Source organism: Colletes latitarsis, chromosome 5 (assembly GCF_051014445.1).
Source record: "Colletes latitarsis isolate SP2378_abdomen chromosome 5, iyColLati1, whole genome shotgun sequence".
In the NCBI taxonomy this organism is placed as follows: Eukaryota; Metazoa; Arthropoda; class Insecta; order Hymenoptera; family Colletidae; genus Colletes; species Colletes latitarsis.
Genome location: NC_135138.1, coordinates 36,346,324 through 36,365,658, shown reverse-complemented (window position 1 = coordinate 36,365,658; position 19,335 = coordinate 36,346,324). Strand labels below are relative to the sequence as shown.

The following is a 19,335-nucleotide window of genomic DNA, read 5'->3' as shown; positions in this document are numbered from 1 at the left end:
CCCCGCTTGGCATGCTTATTTTGATTTTTATTCGGTGAACAACGTCTTGTATTAAATAATAGAAAGCAGACATGTATGTAGGCGATAGTTTTGAGGAGAGAAAATGTTCGATTTCCCTTTCGCCGAGGACTGGAGAAGCTCCGACGGCGTCGCGGCGCCGCTAATGCATTTTCTCGGAGCGCCCGAGGGGACACCGTCACCGTCCCGTTTTCCTCCCGTTTTCCTCCCGTCTTACCCGCTCAATTTACACCATTTACAAAAGCTCCACGCTCTAGCATCGCGGTGGCACTGCGGCCTTGGTCGGGTGAAAAATCGATTCTCGCGTTTTACAATGCGAGTGGGTTGCTCCCGCCTGGTACAAGGGCTGTTCCTTCTCGTTCTCTCGGCTGGAGCTTGGTCCTCCTTTTATTCGGTGCTCCTGGTACTTTCCGGCTGGCCTCGCGGCTCTGCCACCTCGTAAAGCGAGGTGTACGAAGTGCGTGTCTTTGTCACCGATCACAATAGCTCCGTCGGGGGTTGCGTCGTTGGTGTTGCAACCCCTAACGGACGCCATAGCGACCAGCGCGGTCCAGGCTGACGCGCGGCTCGCTGATATTGTAGCAAACCGACCGATAGATTAAAGGACACGAGAGGATCGATCGAATCCCTGTCCGACAGCAGTGGAGATAATAAGGGGGCGTAATCGAAAACGAGGTACCGTGGTCGCGTTCGATCGATCGTTCTGCTAGATCAGTCATAGTAAACGATTTTTTTACGTCGAGACGGAGATCAGTTACGAATATTCTTGATGCCACGACGGACATAAATCAAACGACTACTTAATCCCGCATCCCTACGCAAAGACAGAACTAATTACTTCTCCGAAGAGCAGCGTTCCCGCGCCGTTGATCCCATATCGCGTTGCGTAGTACGAGGAAGGCCTCGAATAAACTTGGCACATTTCTGAGCCGTCTAAAATGAAAGAGAAGAATTATATCCGGAAAGAAGAGAGCTCGAAAGATTTTAATCGAAGCAGGGAGCGAGTGCGACCGGAAAAGGAAGCAAAGGGGTAGATCTCCGTTACTTCTCCATCCGGTTTTCCCCGGAAAGGGACCAACGACGTTGGCTCCGGGCTGGAGGCGTCATTGTCCCGACGTTATGAGGTGAAAAATGAAAGATAACGATTTCGCGGTGTCTTCCTGGCGATAACGTTTTCGGTCGCAGTGTTCCCTTCATATTTTCGCCCTTAATCCCTGTCGCCCCTCGCTTTCGAGGAATCCACGGAACCTAGGGGCGGCAACCCTGTCGTAAATTCGAGGAGCCACATTTTTTTTTATATTAAGGCGACCCCCCAGTGCCGCTTCGAGGACGAAAAATCGTCGCGAGAAAAGAGAAACTGCGACGCACCGTGGAAAAAGGGACTCGAAGGGCCAGAGAGGCGATTGAAAAATACGATTTCAGCGTTTCCCTTTCGCAATGTAATCGATAGCTTGCAAATTCAAATTAGAATTCTGAGAGGTTTCATTAAGAAATAGTTAACAATTTATTCGGTAATCATTGCAATAATACGTAAGACGAAACCTTTGGACCGATTCGTTCGCGATAAGTTATTTCACGCGGAAAAAAGCGCGTTGGATTATCGAACGCGAAAGTGCCATCCGGAAGTTGCATAAATCTCGCGCGACGCGGAGGAGGGTCGGAGTGGAAAAAAGATGGCGGTTGCTCGTCGATTTATGTAGATTGTATATCATGGCCCGAGATGGATAATCCGTTGTGTTTCAAGATGAGCCGTATACACGGTATCCGCAGCAGAACGTTTCCCAGGAGGATTCTGATGAGAAAGACGCGCAGAATCCTCGTTGCGCGTTGTAACGTCGCGCGTTGTAAATAATTCAGTCCGCATTAAGGCGTTCTTGTACGCTCGATCTCACCCGGAGAAAAGTACAGAGTGAGAAATCGACGGTAGACACCGAGGGAAGAAAAGTTATGCCCGCGACGTTCGATTCTTGGCGTTAAAAGTCCCTCTGGTCCTTTTCCTCGGTGAACGATTACAGAATATAGAAGAACCGAATCGTGTAGAGTGAAGTAGAATCGTCGAAGAGAAGAATGTCTTTCGTAGGATTATTAAAAAAAGTAAACAGACTCGTTAACGATGGCGTTCTGAAAAGAAGGTCGCGCCAAGTGTTGGTACCTTTTGGTCTTGTTTCGGTAATAAAAGCTCCGGCAACGTGGTCCGATTTCGCTGCTTCCACCCGCCGTATTTAACAGCAAGTGAAAACGACTCCGAAGAGCAATCTCTCGTGAATTCAAGTCCCTATTAGCCCCTATCTGATCCGCGGAATCGTAGCTCAGGGCTTCTTCGCTGGTTTAAACGGTCGGCTAATGAAAGCTCTCTGCCACGGTGAATGGAACAGAGAGACAGAGATCGGAGAGAAACGGACAATTAATTTTACGAGCGGCGCAAATGGAACCCATCGACTCCGGCAACCGCAAAGAGACGTCATTGGCTGTTTATCGTCTTTTATCGTCCATATAAAACCGACGAGCCCGCTACGCCCTTTCAACCTATCACGATCGCGTAATAGAATCGCGGAGCTGTTCGTTCGCATTTTTTCCCGACGTTGCGAACTTCCTGCCCGCAGATTCTCGATCGCGCGTTCAATCAGCGAATCTCATAATGCGTTACATTTAAATAAAATATTGGTTCTCGTTGAGGTTCGCGAGAGACTTAAATTCTTTCTCGGATGACCATCTCTCGGTTCCCAAGAAAGAACCGAGTCGACGTCAGCAGCTATTTATAAATCACCGTGGAATAATTAGCTCGCCAGAGTCAACTGTGTACGCTCGACGATTATTTCCTTCGGCCTAATTAATCGTTGGTGTACGTTCGTATTTAGCGGATGTCCACCATAGTTAACTCGCTCGACGAATTTAGGAGAAAAATCAATCGCTTTACCCTTATTCGGAACTCTCGTTTGCATCAGTGAAATCGTGATTTCGGGATGCTGTACGCGCCTGCTCGCTCGGACACACCCATCTTCCGCTGGTAATTCCCATTTCCATCGTAATCGAGCTCGATCGCCGGGGAATTTCATCGAAATAAGAGCTCGCGCGATTAATCTGTCGTTTTTTCTCGCATCGAGAGTCCCGTGATTACGCGACCCACGATATTACTGCTCGAGACCCACCCTCCACCCTCCGTAATATTCGACGGGACGGTGTGCGCGATCCCACGCGGCGCCGAAACCTTTTTTTCCCTCGCGTCGCTGCAGCATCGGGAGGGGTGGGTACTGCGAGATCTGGCCCTCGAACGGCATTAAACCACTCCGTTGGAAATTTCCCGTATAAACAATGGAAAAAACGTGTACGGTCGAAGAAGAGGAGTCACATGTAAATAGCGATGGGAGTGTACGAAAAAATGCACGCGAGAAAGAGGAATTCGGCGCGAGGGAATGGGGTGAAACTGGTGCCGGAATGGGGGAGGGGAACGAACGAAAAATCGGGGAATTCGATGAACGAGCAAAGAAACATCGTTGAAAACGAACGAGGGTGGTTTCGAGGGGATAGTCCGCGAGAGCATGTAGCTTTCGAGAAACGCGTTTTCCTCGTTGCTGAATTTCCAACGTGTGCGTTAATTTGCAGATTTCATCCTGCTCGAAATTACTTTTACAAAAGTTAGACGAACAGCGAGAAAGTTTGTCTGCTCGATGGGTGTCGTCGATCGTGAAACGCGTCGCGAGGATGGTCGTAGCAGTCAGCCTTCCCAGCGGCAACGAGAAACAGAAAGTATCCCAGGCGATTGTTTTCTTCTCGATGGTCGGGCAAAACAGGATCCAGGAGAAAAATGGTCGGAAGAGGACGAGCGACGCGAGGACGCATCGGACGAGATGGAAGGCGCAACCTTCGCGAGAAACCGGGAGCCGTTCTCCGAGTTCTGCTGTCGGCCAGTGAAGGTCGAGAGCGTAACCGCTTCGCCAGTTGGCCGGTTTCCACAAATAGCCGTCCCACTGTGCCTTCTTTGTTCGCTAATCGTCCCGAGAAAGCAATTAGAAGATCTCCGCGTCGGTACGATGCCACCCTGGACCAGACTCTTCTTCTCCATCTCAGTTTCCGTTTCGCTTTCCTAGCTTTCCTTTTCTACTCGAACCATCGGCAGATTGACTCCGACCGAATCTGCACGATTCGTTCGATCGCATCGAACAAAGAAATTATCGAGACCCGCGGGCCTATTTTCGAACTAGAAGCCCGAACGCGTTAACTGGGTCGTTAGAGACTCCCCTCTGCCCGTACACGCGATTTAAAACGAGTGGACGAATTAAGAGCTCCGCTATGCAAACGCTGAAGTCGTCCCAGCCGTTAAACGCCATTGACCAACTAACCCAGACCCGATCCAGACAATTTACGGTGGTTCGAAAGATGGAACGTCGTCGTGGTAGATTCATTATCAGCCAGCAGCGATAATAATTTCGCATCGAAGAGCCAGACGTCCCCTTGGCTGGGCTCTTATCGACCGCAGCTCGCAGGCGTCGCATCGAACGGTTCATAAACGAAGCGCAGGACGTTTATTCAAGACGAAGCTTTTCCACCTAATTGGATTTCCCCGCCGGCGGGGGGAATTCACTTATCGGCGGAACAAGGTGCCCGGACAGGATGCAAGGACCGTTTCGAAAGCGAGGATCACGGCTGCTCCATCGACGTCCTGGGGACAGGAAGTTGAAAAAAGAACAGCCTGCGAAAAATAAACGCGGAAAAGCCGGATTTTTGGCATCGTGCGACGAGGTCAGTTTTTCGAAATTGCTCCGCAACGACGATATGGCATTCCATGGCGTACTTGCGATCGCGCGTCCATGTAACCAGAGACTCTGAAGTATCGTCGGTATTCTGGAGCGATACGACCGGATCGTGTTCACGGTGTTTCTCGGTAGAAATTTTACGGTGGAATGTCATCGGTGATGTTCGCACGGCGTTCGCGTATCGAGCGAGCACTAATGAATGAAAGGATAAAGGGGGCGTAATCGCGTAAAAGCGGAGGTGAATTAAACGCGAGAAAATACGATGGTGCAAATTGCATCGTAAATTGCCCATCGTTAGCATACAATGAACGTGCTTTTAATACGAGGGACGTGGTTACCGACGCTCCAAGAAGGCGTATTACCCGCGAAATTCCGAATCGCGATAAAAAAAATTGACCATCGCGATAGAACCGCTAAATTTCTCGATCGTGGTAAGAAATCGGTGAATCATCTCCGATCGAGGGGGCTACTTTTATGGGACCGTCGCTCTGTCGTTTTCGGAATCCATGGATCATCGATTATTCTTTTTTCGTTATTTTCTTTGACATTGTACGATCTCGTTGGAACGCGAAGGAGAAAGAGTACGTCGTACGGAGGCGTAACGGAACGCGGCGTAGAAATGCAGAGAGATAGCAGGTCCGTTCGCATAAACGTATTAATCCTCGGGTTATTCTCGCGCATGATATCGTTTCGCTTTGTCGTGCGGGCAATCGACCGCGTACCTACACACTTAACTGCACGCGTATGCACACCTATGCTGTTTCATGCATGCGTATCGCGATCATTCTCTACGTTCTTGCGAATATTTTACGATGGAATTAAAATACGTTGCAACCTCGATTATCCGAGGATCGTTCGATCGAACGTTCGAATATCCGAACGATACGTCTTTCGACGAAAGAAATCGCGTTGTTTGCCGCGCGTACTTTACTACCGAGAAATTGAAACCGACACGCCTAAGAAGCTTACGATAAATTGCGCGTGTTACGTACTGCTCATCGTGCAGCTGGAATTTTAACGAACCGGAGCGAGTTTTACGCGCGCAGCGTTATCAGCCTTGCAGATAGGTTCCTCCGATCGCTGCAATCCGCGAAAACTGTACTTTTCCGTCGCGGTGGAAATTGTTCTTAATTATTAGACGCGCACGCGAGCAATTACGTTAACGTGGGCTAGCTAATCGAGTTGCGTTCGCGTTCTTTTTCTTTTGCGAGCACGTCGCGGTGGCCGGCACGAAATTAGATTAATCGAGCCGCGGCGAAGGGTTGCCGCAATTTGTCAAGTATCGGAGCCATTTCCTCCATGGTGGCCGTAAACCCGATACCGTAATTTGTATAATTGCGAGACAGAGGAGACATAAATATTACCGGGTACATTTTGTCGCAGAAGTCGTTCGAATCTAAAACAGTCAGAGCCACGGTAAAATTTTCAATCGAGGTTCCGTTGCGCCATAACGCAGCCTGGTGGATTTCGCGCGCGATAATCTCGAAAAAGAGACAATGCTCGGTTATTTAATAGACAATCGGGCCGGAAAAGGGGTCGTCGCGATAATCGAGCGAACAGCGGGACGCGCTAGCCGGTCTGCTCGTTTTCGTTTTCGTCGCGTTCGCAGCGTTTAATGCGCGTATCTGGTCGCTGCAAGCGGCCCAGCAAACTGCATTGCCGTTAGTTGCCGTCGGCAACGAGCAAACGCGTTGCAACGCAGCCGCGAGGGATTATTCGAGCCGCGAATTTCCGGCCGAACGAGTCGCGTGCACCGCGAACGTTTCACGCCTCCTGGATTTTCACGGCAGAGCCTGGCGACGGCCACGCGATACCTGTCGCTCGCTAGATCTTCTCGCGGGGCTCCAGCAAATTGTTCCTAGCAAATTGAACAAAGGTGGAGCGTTCGAAAGACCCCTGGAACCGAGTCGAGCGAGACGCGTCTCACGAAATTATCACCCCCACCTTGGTCTGCAGGCGTTCCACGGTTTCCCGGTGCCTACGTGCCTGTGCCAGTGTGACTCCGGTGTGCGCACTCGCGATTGCACAGGCTTCACCGGGCGTGTGCACCGAACGAACGCACACGTGGCCAGGCGGACGCGGACACGGAGGAACCGAGGAACCGAGAAACCGAGAGGAACCTTCGGCCGCTCCGTCCTCCGTCCTCCGTCACTCTCGAAACACTCCTCGCGGCTCGAGCCAGGTTCGAACCGCGATATCCCGCTACGGGCGGACTATAGGCGGCGCATAAGCAGCCCCGTGCAGCTAAAGTCCACACAGTGCAGCACCGGCTATAGTGTTTAAGGAACGTGGAGCCAGTCCATTCGCGACCGGCAGCCAGGCAGCACATTCGAATCTCTTTGTCTGGCTCGTCTATAAATAATCCTCGCCGCGGCACTATCGGAGTTACACTCGAACCAGGATTTTCGGACTGCTCCGCCGACCGTTCATCGAGGATTCTGGACCTGGGTCAAGGTCACTGAACTCTGCAAACTCCGGTGCACGCGCCAACCCTGGCCGAAGGAACGATCCTAAACGACACGTACTCGAAGAGAAGATACTGTGATTGTACCGCGATGTCGCGCGACTGGCAGCGATGATCGCTCCAACGCCCGGCGTCCTCGTCGTCGGTCCTGCGTGTTTCCGGAGCTCGAGCGTGTTCGAAAGTTACCGCGGATGACCCAGACTCGAGCGCGATCGAGCATGAAATCAATTCGAGCCGGAGAGACGCGGAGGAGAGACGGTTGAGCGGTCGGTGGCCGAAGCGAAGGTACCTTCTCGCGAAAATCACCAGCCCCCCGGAACTTTTCAACGAGGAAACGACGCCGCGACGCGACCGGACGCTACCTCTCGCTGGCATTGCCGATCCCGCGGGATCGATAACCGCGAATTGCTTCGTGATCGAGAGAGTCGTCGTTCCTCGTTCGAGACGTGCCGCGATCGAAGCCGACGATACTCGGGGTCATCTCGAGGTCCGACTCGCCGGAGTCGTTATAAACGTATTGTTTCGCGGGCGACAGTTTTCGTGCGATCGACGTCGCACAGTGATCCATACGATCTAGCGGGACCGACCCTAATTTTTCTAGCGCGTCTATTCCACTAAATTCCATCCAGATTTTTCCAGCCAAATTTTTTTAAGCAGACGAGTATAAAAAATAGGGTTTCGTCCCGGTAGATGCGTACTGTGCGCCGTTTCAAGAAATCGCGTCATCGATAAACTGACGCGACGCCGAGCGGGACTGTTTATCGTTCGCGCGCGAGGCCTGTCCTTCGTTGACACCGATTAACCACGCAACGGAGGAGGAATGCTTATTGAACGAGTTGCTTCCGACCGTGCTGGTAGACGTGGACGACGCGCTCCAACACCCGTCGACGCCGCGAGAAGAGCAGTTACCAATCGCTGTCACCTGCCATCGTTTGTCGCGTTGGATTTTCGATCGTCCGTTCCCAGTGTCTCAATTATTTCTCTTCTCGTGAACCGGTTTAGGGAAAAATGTCTCCTCGGTGAACCGTTTAAAAAGTTTGTGATTTTAAACTTTTAGTTTTCGTATCGAAAATAAACGAAAATCGATTATCCTTCGGCGGACGATCGCTGAGCCGGTCTCTTCTTTGCCCATCTTCGCAACGAGAAGATTCCAAAGTTCGGATCTACGAGACGTAATAATAGAATGAACCGCGGTGCCACGGCGACCGTACTCGAGCGATCGAACCGACGGTATACGATCCTCGCACCTGTCGCTATCAGTCGCGCTCGCCAGGAAACACGCCGCAAAACCTTGAAGCTGGTCCTTCGTATCCAAGTAAAACCGAGGTGAAAGCTTCGAATCTCGTTTCCCGGGAACAGCTGCGTCTCTGGCCAAAACATCAACAGGGACGTGGAATAATAAAGCTGAACATCTTGCGGCGTCGATAAGAGCCATTTGTCCAACGGAGGAGGCGACTCGTAATAAGGACGCGATTCGCCTAGCGGAGAAGACGGCTCGTTGACCCGACCACCGCGAAGAAAACAAGTACGAAACGCGAGTCAAGTTGGATCCGACGAAGATGAAGTCTGACGGTACGTCGCGTCGAGAGAAGTCGTTGATCCGATAGAGAAGGCTACTTTATCAAGATGACAACGGCCATGATCACTGGCGAGAGTCGATGACGTTGAAATTTGAAGCGTAAACACCGGTACGAACGTCTGAAAAGAAGGAACGAACCGGGTAGGGGTCGCTTTGTGCGCGTTGGAAATATGACCGCTAAATATAGCGGGAAGAATTTCCGCGGCATCCACGCGGTCGAGCGCTTCACGGACGGTTTTGCTCGATTTTCGTAGGGGCGATTTATGCGAAACGAGTGCGGGATCGGGACCGGGACCCCGTCTTGGAGCCTCGTCGCCATCGTAGTTTCGTGTTACGCGGCCGGTCTGTGAATCGAGCGAATAACTCGTTGCTCGTTCCGTCGATTTCCGCTGATCTCGCGGAGAGAAGATGCTGATCACCAAGTACACCACCATCTTGCTGCAGTCCACCAATCAGCACATCATCAGGTGAGTGCTCGAACGAGGAAACTTTAATTCGCTGAGCAAATACAATCGAACCGTTGCTCAAAATAATCAGAGAATCACTCGATCCTCCGAACGAGTCTCCTTGGAAAACTCAACGCGTCGTTAACCGACGATTATCGTTTGTAATTAATACGAACTTTTAACGATGTCGACCGTGATGTAGGTGGAAGATGGATTTCATTTTCCCAGATTAAGTTCGGAGATGATCGCTAATCGAGGCGATGGTTGAGAGAAAAGATACCCAATTGATCACACGACTGGTGTGCGATAAAACTGGATCATTAATAGTTTATTTAATTGAAAATGCTCGTGACCAAGAATGAATTCTTGATAGACGTTTTTGAAACACCTGTATATTTCGTCGATTATATTAACCTGTGCGTCGACTTTGTCGGAGGATCCTCCCTTCCGCTTTAAAACCCTCTCGGAACAGGATCTTTGGGCACCATTGTCGCCTGAAGATACAAAAGGGCACAACCCTTGCTCCTCCTATTATAAAAGCGAGCATCAATATGGCGTCGTAACCTACTTTCTTTGTCTTTTTACGACTTTCTCCTAAGAATACCTCGCGGATCTCTTAACACCGTGACGCGCTGTTCAATACGAAACCCGTTTGCCGCTTCACCGTCGCCCGTTTACAGATGCTGCACCAAGATACCGATAATGTATTCTCTTTCTGCTTATATGTACGCGTCAATATCGCCGGATAAAATTGACCGTCTTGAATTTAAATTGAATTTCGAAACATCGCCACGATATATCGAGCACGAAGTTCACGGTTGTAAAGAACCCGATCGAAATTTAATTCAACCGTAATATATCGACGGAAATAACTTTTTACCGCCTTGGAATTTGCGGGAGCTTTTTAATCTTTAACATTTTCGTTTCCAATCGAAGCAACAGGCATAGAACACTTGGCAACGAAACGTCTGGTCGAAACGGAGCAAAACAGCCCTGTCCCGTGATTGCATTCGCGAAACCGCGGACAGTCCGCGCGATTGCTCGTTTGTCAGTAGCAAATAGAACATTTGATCTCATCGTGGCTCTAACGAGGGCTCGTTACGGCACCCTGCGACCCGCAAGCTCGGCCTTTCGCTTCGATCTTTCGGCTCCTTCGTCGTCCGCATCGACCACGGGCCACGTTTCCGTTCCCGGATCGCCTAATTAAAACCAGCGTCAGCCAGCCCCTCCAGCCACGCTCGCCGAAGGAAAACCAATAAAGGCCTCGGTCCATTTTTGTTCTTTTTTCGCTCCGTTCGCCCCTTAGGAGAAGGCTACCACGGAACCGCGATCGATCGCGTACGCCGCCACGCCGGATATCCGACATTCTAGGACAATTTATATCGTCGATAAATTCCTTTTCTCTTTCATTAGCGGCCACGTACTGGCGCGAGCGCGGAGATTTACAGCGACCTTTGCTCGCACCGAACGCCGTCACCGAAATCGATTTTATCAAGAATCGGTCGAGGCTAAGAAGAACCTAAAAAAAAATTATTCCCAACTCTATGAGCGTCCAACTAACCGAAGGTTCTTCGATTGTATTCGATGAATAAACGAATCGTATCGCTGGAAAACCCGAAAGCACAGGGACACGGGAGTGGGAATGGCTATTAGAACGATCCACCCTGAAACGATTAAAAATCGATACCGCGGAACGTTTCCCGGCAAAGGGGGGACCATCGATCGCGAGAGGACACGAAATACAAAGCGCCACAAAGAACGGGGAACGCTCTGCTTGAAATAAAATTACGAGAACGGCGCACCGGGACGATGGTTCTCCACCTACGGGAGCGCGCGGTGAAAAGAAGTTGGTCGAAAATGAAGAATATGCTAATGGGGCCCGTGTCGTTGAGTGTACGTGCGTCATAAAAGGAAGACGAGACCCTCCTTGCTGGCCAGTTAGAGAAAAGTATCTCCTTCGCCGTCCGTACTGTTTTTTTTCCTTCGTCCCGTTGGGAACAGGTTGTGGAGCCTGGAATCCTACACGGCTCTTTAAAAAGAATCCACCGCGTGTGCTCCTTTTCTCTAAGGCGATTCCTTCCGTTGCCTTAACTTTGCGCCGCGCCTGAGGGTTATATCATCGAACAGGCCGCTCTTTGTCCCGATGGTTTCTGGACGGTGACGTTCCAGCAGCCCGTATCGAGCTGTGTACCAATTAAGAACGGAAATATTTGTTAACTCTCGATGGAAACATCCCTGTCCAAGCTGTCGTTTCAACGTCGAAACTTTGATCGGTCTATTCGTTCCATGAAACGTCCAGAGAAATATTAAAACGGTACTTCCTCGAAACAGAGTAGAAAGCCGTATCGCGAAACGAATGAAAATCATAAAAGAAGTCACGTGCCTGATAAATCGTTGCCCCGGGAAACGTCGAATGCCCGTAGAAATTCTTCCTCGACATCGTTGACTTCGGTCGTTGGTCCGTGTCTCTCCGAACGACGGAGAGGAGAAGCAAAGAGAGGCAGGAAAAGGGACAGGAGTCGCGCACCCTCTTTGCTTCCGCCGATTCCAAAACGACCGGCAGGAACTTTTATATCGCCGCAAATTGCTTGAGGCTGGTCGCGCGCCGTTTCAACTGTACGTCGTCGTCGATGGTTACTTTTTAATTAAAAGTTTCGCCTTTAAAGCGCCGCGGCCAGACGTCTCTACGGGAATTTCAACGTAGCTGTTTGCAGAAAATACGAATTGCATCGCGCGATCTAGCCTTCCCTCGCGAAACAAATCCGAGACAATCGAATGGAAAACAACCGGTTTAAGTTAAATTGTATTCGGAACCTTTTGGAATATAATTTTTGTTCGTTACAGTGGACAGCGTACCGATCCTAGCAACGATAGGAGAGTACTAGAATGGATAGTAGCAGTACGGTTATTACGAAATAGTATCGTACAGTGGGTACGAAATAAAAATAACACGGTACAATGGGTATACGTATAGTACCGCTATAATAATACTATACTAGAACAGCAATAGCGTTGCAGTTGCGTGATAACAATACGCCAGTGGCTCGAGAACATTGTGGCGGTCACGTTCGTACGTAGTTTGTGGCATAGTTGTTATATTTCCTTCAATGGTGTACATAGCGTTTCTCGCGATAACAGTGCAGTTGCGTTCTAGTAGTATTCGCTCACGATCGAGCCATCTAAATGTTTTGGACGGTTTATATGATGATTGGACAACGAGGGAGACGAGTCGGGAGTTAAGGGAAATAATAGTTAATTAATTCGTTAAAGTGCGTAGTGGGTAGTGGACAAGGAGCACCCTCGTATTCCAGGAGGAGGCGCGACGTGGATCTTGAGCGCTGGAACTCTGTTCCCGGGAAAAGATACGTCTCCCGGGAACTGAACTCAGACACGGGGAAGAGCTCGCTATTAAGCCCACGGGATAAGACCTGGCACTTCGCTTCGTACGCTTACTAATTAAATTATTCCGGAAACGCGGCTTGCCGTTTAGAAAGGACACGCACACACGCTCGTTTTCCGCGAAACGAGACGACGTGCAACGTCGAAACGGATCTCCAAAATCGCTGGAACAAATTGGAATTTCGATAGTCTCGCGACGCCTCCGGAGCTTTTTGATTCAAAGAGTAATCGGAAAGGAGGAAGGGGGGCGGGGCCGTGACTTGGTACGTGAGATGATTTCCAGAAACGGACCCCTCCCTTTCCGTTGTTTAGTTGTTTTTCTTGGTCGGGAGAAGATCCGCGGTCGCCGGTGCAGGAATTTGACAGTGACGGAGCCTCGGATATGACGAACGACGGGGGTGGAGGGATGGAGAACGAGCTGGCTGGCAGGGAACAAATTGTTCGGCCGATAGGAGGCGATATAACGCCGCTAGACGAGGCCGTGTGCCTGAAACTGCCGTTGCCAATTGTCACGAATGCGACGCTGAAGGATCGAGTCGATATTTATCACGCGAAGAGCCACCCGAGGCCGAGCAGCCTCCGATCGGTTTCCGATTGCGCGAACCTAACCAACTCTCGTCGATCTTGGTTAACCCTTCTCGCCTGGAACCTTTCTTGCAGACGAGCATGAATTTTTCAGGAAAATCTTCTGGACTCTCCTTGGATTCGTTCGTGGCAGAAAATCAATTTAAATCCTCAACGCCAACCTGTATATTCTCGTAAAGTTCCATTGTGTCCCGCGGAAGACATAATTCATTAGGGAACCGTCTCGTTCCATCTGCAACCGTGGTGTCCAGACGCTTCGCGTTCGCGCCATCGGTACGCATTTCCCAAATTGTTTAGAAAACTACGCTCGGCAAAGTATTTTGCATATTCGGCCGTCTCGCAAGGGGGAGCTCTGCAGGGGTGATTACTCAACGGCAACCCGGTCGTGCTGCGTTATAATTCTCCCCCGAACCCTTTCCGTCGTCCCCTTGGGGACAATCGCGTGCCGCCGAGCGGAAAAAGGGGGAAAGTTCGCGGCTGGAAAAACCTACGCTGAGAAACCGAGCGTCCAGTTCTTCCTCGATCTTTCGAACCCGTCTTACGAAACATCAACGACATTGCAACATCGATGCTTGATACTTTGCAAAGCCCGAACGAATCTTCTAGACGTCCAGATGGTCCTGACAATAACTTTCAAAGTAATTTCGTTAGAAAAGTTCGAAACTTCGTTCCATCGGAAATCTGAAATTTCACCCCGTACACCGTAGGAAGCTGCAACCTCCGCGAGCTACCCTTCGAGTATCGTTTACCTCCTTCGATCCTCCATCCACCCCTCGCGCAATAAGAAAACCGAGCAATAAAGTGCCCGTCAAACACACCGTCCGGCTACGTTTCATGGAAAAGCATTTCTGTCTGACCGACACAGGTCTCGTTTAACGACCAAACACATAACGTCGGGATTATAATCGTAAAAATCGCGTCCTCGTTCGAGGAGCGAGCCGCAAACAGAGCATCGTTCACCCTTCTTTTCGAAGTAGACGCCGAGGGATGAGCGTAGACTCGAAACGAAGGGAAGGGCTCATCTTGGTCGGAAAAATTGTGAACAAGTTCGCGAGCTCAGGTGCTCGGACGAAAATTTCGATGGAACTTTATCCAACTTTTCCCGAAGAGGAAGAGAAACTGCCGGTTGCTTCATCGCGTATATTCCGAGGATTACGGTGTACCAAACTCCTAACCAAGTCGTGTATTTTTTCCAACGCGAGATCAAAATTCGATGGACGTCGAAAAAGTCCAGGGACGAGAAGGACGAAGAAAGTGGGAACATTGATTCCGCGTGAATCGCGCATAGATCGCTCGCGTTCCACCGGAAAAGGACGCAGTGGATTAGGAGAGTGGCTGTAAAAGGGTAGCAGCCTCGTGTCTGAAAAAGCAAGGAACGCTGCCGGAAGAGATTTGTGGCGGTCGGCGAGAATTTTACTGCCGCGAAGGAGCGCCACTTTTCGTCCCGAAGCCTAGCCTCTTCGGAAAAAGCAATCGCGAACAGGATACATAGGAGAGAAAAAGGCGAAAGGGATTCGGTTAGGTGGAGTCCGCGGCTACAAAAACAGGAAAGAAACTTCGATCGTTTCCAGGGGAAAAAGTTTATCGTCGACTCGTAACTTGTCCGAAAGTGTACGTACCGAGACACTCGAATATTCTTTGGCTATGAGTTCGTTGCGTACGTAGCTCTTGAATTTACAGAGAGTTTCCACAAAAGAGCGTAACTTTGCAACGGATTTCGCGAAGTAGAAACAACCTTGCCTCGAGAACACTTCCACGCGTGAGACGTTTTATTAGAAAATAGCCGAGCATTCCTGAAGGTTAACCGTCTGTCGCGATGATTGTTCGTCTTCTTTATTGCACCTTGGATTCTCTACGACCGAGAGACGCGATGAGTCGTGGTATCTCGGTTATATCGAGCAGCGAATGGAAACGTTGGTCGCGACAACGATCGTAAAAAGTTCTCCGGTCGATAGTTAGCCAGTAAGAGTCAACCGTAATTGATTTCGCTGATATCCTGGATCGAGAAAAAAGGCAAGACCTTCGATTTTGCGGATCGAGAGTAACTGTTCCGCGTTAATGAATTTTCCTCGCCGCCTTCGAAACGCGTACGTTTTTGTTCCGAAGTTGCGTAACACGTAAACTCGAACAGATCGCCGTATCCCTCGAATTGTTCGTCCCTTCTCGAGATTGTCCCTGCACCACTGATCGTCTGGCTTGCCGGAAACTTTATTCCTCGCAATTTTCCGTGTCGGAAGCGCTGAAAACCGCCGCCGCGGAGACGCGTCGATACATTATTTATCCAGCAGTCGCGTCGACACGCGCTGATTATCTCGTGGAGCCGCGCCACCGTATTTTCACTTTAATGACGCGTACGTGGCTTGGGAAAGCACCGGGCTTTAACGTCCATAGAAAGAAGCGGGTCCAACGTGAGAATCGCGAACGAGGCGCAATCGGACCATGGTGTAAAGTAAAACTGACGCGCGCAGACGTCCAAAGGAAATCGGATGCTGTGCTACTTAATACTCGTGCAACCAAACTCGACCAGAACGTTTCCAACAATGCTTCCACCGATTTCGTTAAACTACTTTTCCATTCGATGCATATTTCGTTCCGACCGCCGAACGTTGAAGCTTCTATTATTCGTAAATTGCAACGTGATTATAAGTTCACGTGGACGACGATGTACGCGTATAAAGTTTCGAGAGCCGTGGCCGCCATATTTGCTGTAAAATATACCCCAACGCCCACCGTGTGCTTCTGAAAAGGAGAATGCACTAGACAGCAATAAAAGGAGACAATGCTCGTCATTTCCCCAGCGATTATCCATAATTCCCAGATCCATTCTCGCGAAACCGCAACGCTCCGTACCGCGGTGTATCGGCGAACACACGTCCAAGAACAAGAAAAGAAAAGAAAAAGAGAATACACGACAAGAAACGCTAAGCTCGCGCTTACACCGCTCATCGGACGCGTAGCTACATAAAACCTGTTACATAACTCGACGCGAACCGCGGTTTCTCGAGCCCGCCACACCTCGGCACGAGTGGAAGCAGATCTAAAGCTTCGACGGATCGTAATATTGGTATTCGCGTAGGTACGATTCTTCCTCCATCCGATGGACCGGTCTCCTACTTCCACTCTCGCGCCGTTTCTTCACTGAATCGAACGTGTGTTCTAATTGCTAAGCAACCGCGAGGGTCCTACCCGTTGATAAACAGACATTTGAAATCGAATTTTTAAGGGTGGTTTGTTCGTCGATGATGGAATGCAAGAAAAAGAGTAAAAACCAGAGACATAGACTCGAGAGAACATCGTTGTCCATAGATTTCCGGAACGGTTTGCTATTTTATTGGTAAGGGGTACAGGTTTGGGGGGAAAATTTGAAAACCAGTGGCGTAAAGGGTACAGAAATCTAGTTGAAGGAACAGGCGGTCGTGTCGAGTGCGCATGCGCCTATCTACCCTATTCTCCCCCCCACCAGGGCACAACTACAAACCCAGCGTTGGTAGGAGTTTCCATTGGCAGCAGTTGCGTCCCTGTACGTATCGTCGCGACGCCGGCTGGCAGTGTGTCGCCGACTGGCGTCACGGCGCCTTTCGCCGTCGGATGTGCGTTTATTTCACGCGCGTGTGTACCCCGGTATATCCTACGAGAAAGAAGCAAAAGTGTTCTCTCTTGGTGAGTTCTCTGTTCCCTCTGAAACCGTAGTGGGCACCGGAAGTGAAAGTTTCGATCCCGTTGTTATCGATTCGAAAGCATCTTCCGGAGGAGGAAAAGCATCGAAGCTTCGCGGTGTGATCGCGACCAGTGACGTCACACTGTCTGTGCATCACTGATTCTACTCGAGGATCGATCCGACGATGGTCTCGCGACAGCGTCGCGGGCTTACCGATCAGAGCGAACGAGTCAGGAAGCCGGTTTATTGGTAAGAATTCACTAGGAACCGGTTCACTAGACAATGGTCGATCGTTTCGCGACGAAGGTGCGTGCGCGAATACAGACGAAGGCTGTCGCTCCCGTCGCTAATCGTTAATGAAACTTTACGGTACGATCAATGGAATAGTTTGCAATTTCATGCTTGGTATATCGATAAATGTTCGGTAAAATCGGCAAGGAGATCAGGATGCTTGGAAAAGAAAGTAGTCGTTTCACGCTGGACATGTTAAGATACGGTCTTTCCTGAATCACCGGATGACGATGGTTCTTCGAGCAACTCGAACGGAGATAGCGATGGGATTTCAACTACTTGGAATCGATTTGAATATGGTTCGAGGCTTAAAACTCTCGAAACTTTTAAGAGTTCCAAGCTTCGAGTCTTGGTAGTCCGAAAAACTTTGAGCAGCCCATCTCGCTACGTGTAGGTCTATTCTCGAGGTAGGAGAAAATAGATTGGATATTTTTTTAACAGTCCGTGATGCTTCGATGGCTCGCGAAAGGTGTGTTTGAGGTAGCGTCTAGAATTATCCGATTCCGTTGTCGGAGTGCCGATAATCTCCTTTTACGCAACTCTATTGGTCGACTGTAGACAACGTTGATAATGATACGTTTGTCATACGCGTGGTACAGACTGTTTCAGAATGTTTCGATGTCCATTAAGGATCGCTGTACGCGTACGCTGTATGCATACCTAGAACGTTCCTTCTTTCGGTCAAAGTGTGCGTCACTGATTGCATTGTGTCGTCCATAATTATTGGAAGCTTTCACAAGCAGCTATGTTCGATTTAAAAACTATTTCGTTACGGTTTTTTAGGATTTTCGACGGTTTCGTCCGGTTGGACAAGTCGATTGGTGACGTAGCGCGTGCCATGCGACACTTATCACCGACGAGATACCGATAAGACGCTTCTTCGACGTCGTCGTGGGTGTTGCCCCCGAATGACAAATCAGTGCTCGATTAGGCGATCTTGGTTCGTGTTCGATGAACGCGATTATTCGCTGCTTTTTGCGCAAGATGTGCAGGTGTTTGTACGTGGTTACTTCGTCGTTGACACGCGTTGTGACGTCTCTTAGTTGTCGGCGGAACAATCGGATTAACGCGTAAGATGCTTGTTATTATGCCGCTTGCTTAAAAAGAGAAGTTTGTGTCGTTAGGTTAGAATTGATACAGTAATGAATTATGAAATTAAATTAAGGTAGTTGAATTGGGTTGGATCGTAAAGCAGCTTTAATCGTTAAATCTCGTCCTTTCACTCTGTTTTACTTTATTCTTTGCTTTTATTTGGCGATTAAATGGCGAAGAAAATAACGTGTACGTTCTCGCATGCTTTCCGTCGTGTCGTTATGGGAATATCGCATGTTCGTTTTGCACTGTTTACATTTCCTGCAGAAGCGAATCTTGGAAAACACGGATCGTTAAATAGAGTTTCTTCGATAATAATGCTTAAAATAAACGCACCGTATCGCGGGATCGGAAGTACGATGCTCCTTCAAAAGATGAAACTGAGCGAGAGACTTCGTTGTCGTTAATCTGGAGAAGAATCAACAGACGGAAACAGTTATGCGTGAATTTTGCGTTTACTAATCGCCGACTCGATCTCATTGTCGTCGAGCGGATTCGTTAATCGACTTATCTAAGCTACCAATCGCAACAGGAAATAACTGCACGAAGATCGTAAATGCCAACGAGTTATCGAAATGCAAACCTCAACGTCCGTTTTTCTGAAATTCCTAACGGATTGCGCGTTACGCTTCGAAGAATTCGTCTTTCGATCGCAGACCTCGACAAAATTCGTCCCTGATAAACGCGCGAGAACAAAATTATAGGTAATTATAATCGTAAACGGAGTCGGATGAGAGTCGTGGAAAATGTTACATCCGATTGCCGTAAGAATTACCCGACAGTCTTGCAAATCTAGTCCAGTTACATATTCTGGTTCAGATATAACAGACTTCCTGTTTAGATAAGAATTCAGATACGAATCGCGTTTCATCTCGATCGACGTTCACGCACGAGGAATCGCGAAAAGGATAATTTTGAAAGTCCAAATGAAAAAAAAAGAGACATTCATGGATCGGGGTTCAACGACTGTCGCACTTTGAGTTTGAATCCGCTCCAAATTCTTGCGTGCCACGCGTTGCATAACTTGGCGTGCAAAACCTAAGCACAAA

The 19,335-nt window shown here is 49.4% G+C and overlaps 1 protein-coding gene across 10 annotated transcripts in view; it reads left to right on the top strand.

The window, feature by feature from the left end:
• Positions 1-19,335, top strand: part of Spri (Src homology 2 domain-containing protein sprint) — a 93,972-nt gene that overhangs the window by 48,032 nt on the left and 26,605 nt on the right. For 3 of the 10 annotated variants that reach the window (XM_076764827.1, XM_076764826.1, XM_076764823.1), the window contains exon 1: positions 16,785-17,152. The exons of 5 other annotated variants lie outside the window; for them this stretch is intronic. In XM_076764827.1, coding sequence (XP_076620942.1) covers positions 17,088-17,152 — 65 coding nt within the window. In that variant the 5' untranslated portion in view covers positions 16,785-17,087. Of the gene's footprint in view, positions 1-7,889; positions 9,283-16,769; positions 17,153-19,335 lie in introns of those variants that run through there. 2 more of the 10 variants (XM_076764828.1, XM_076764824.1) reach the window with 2 other exon arrangements.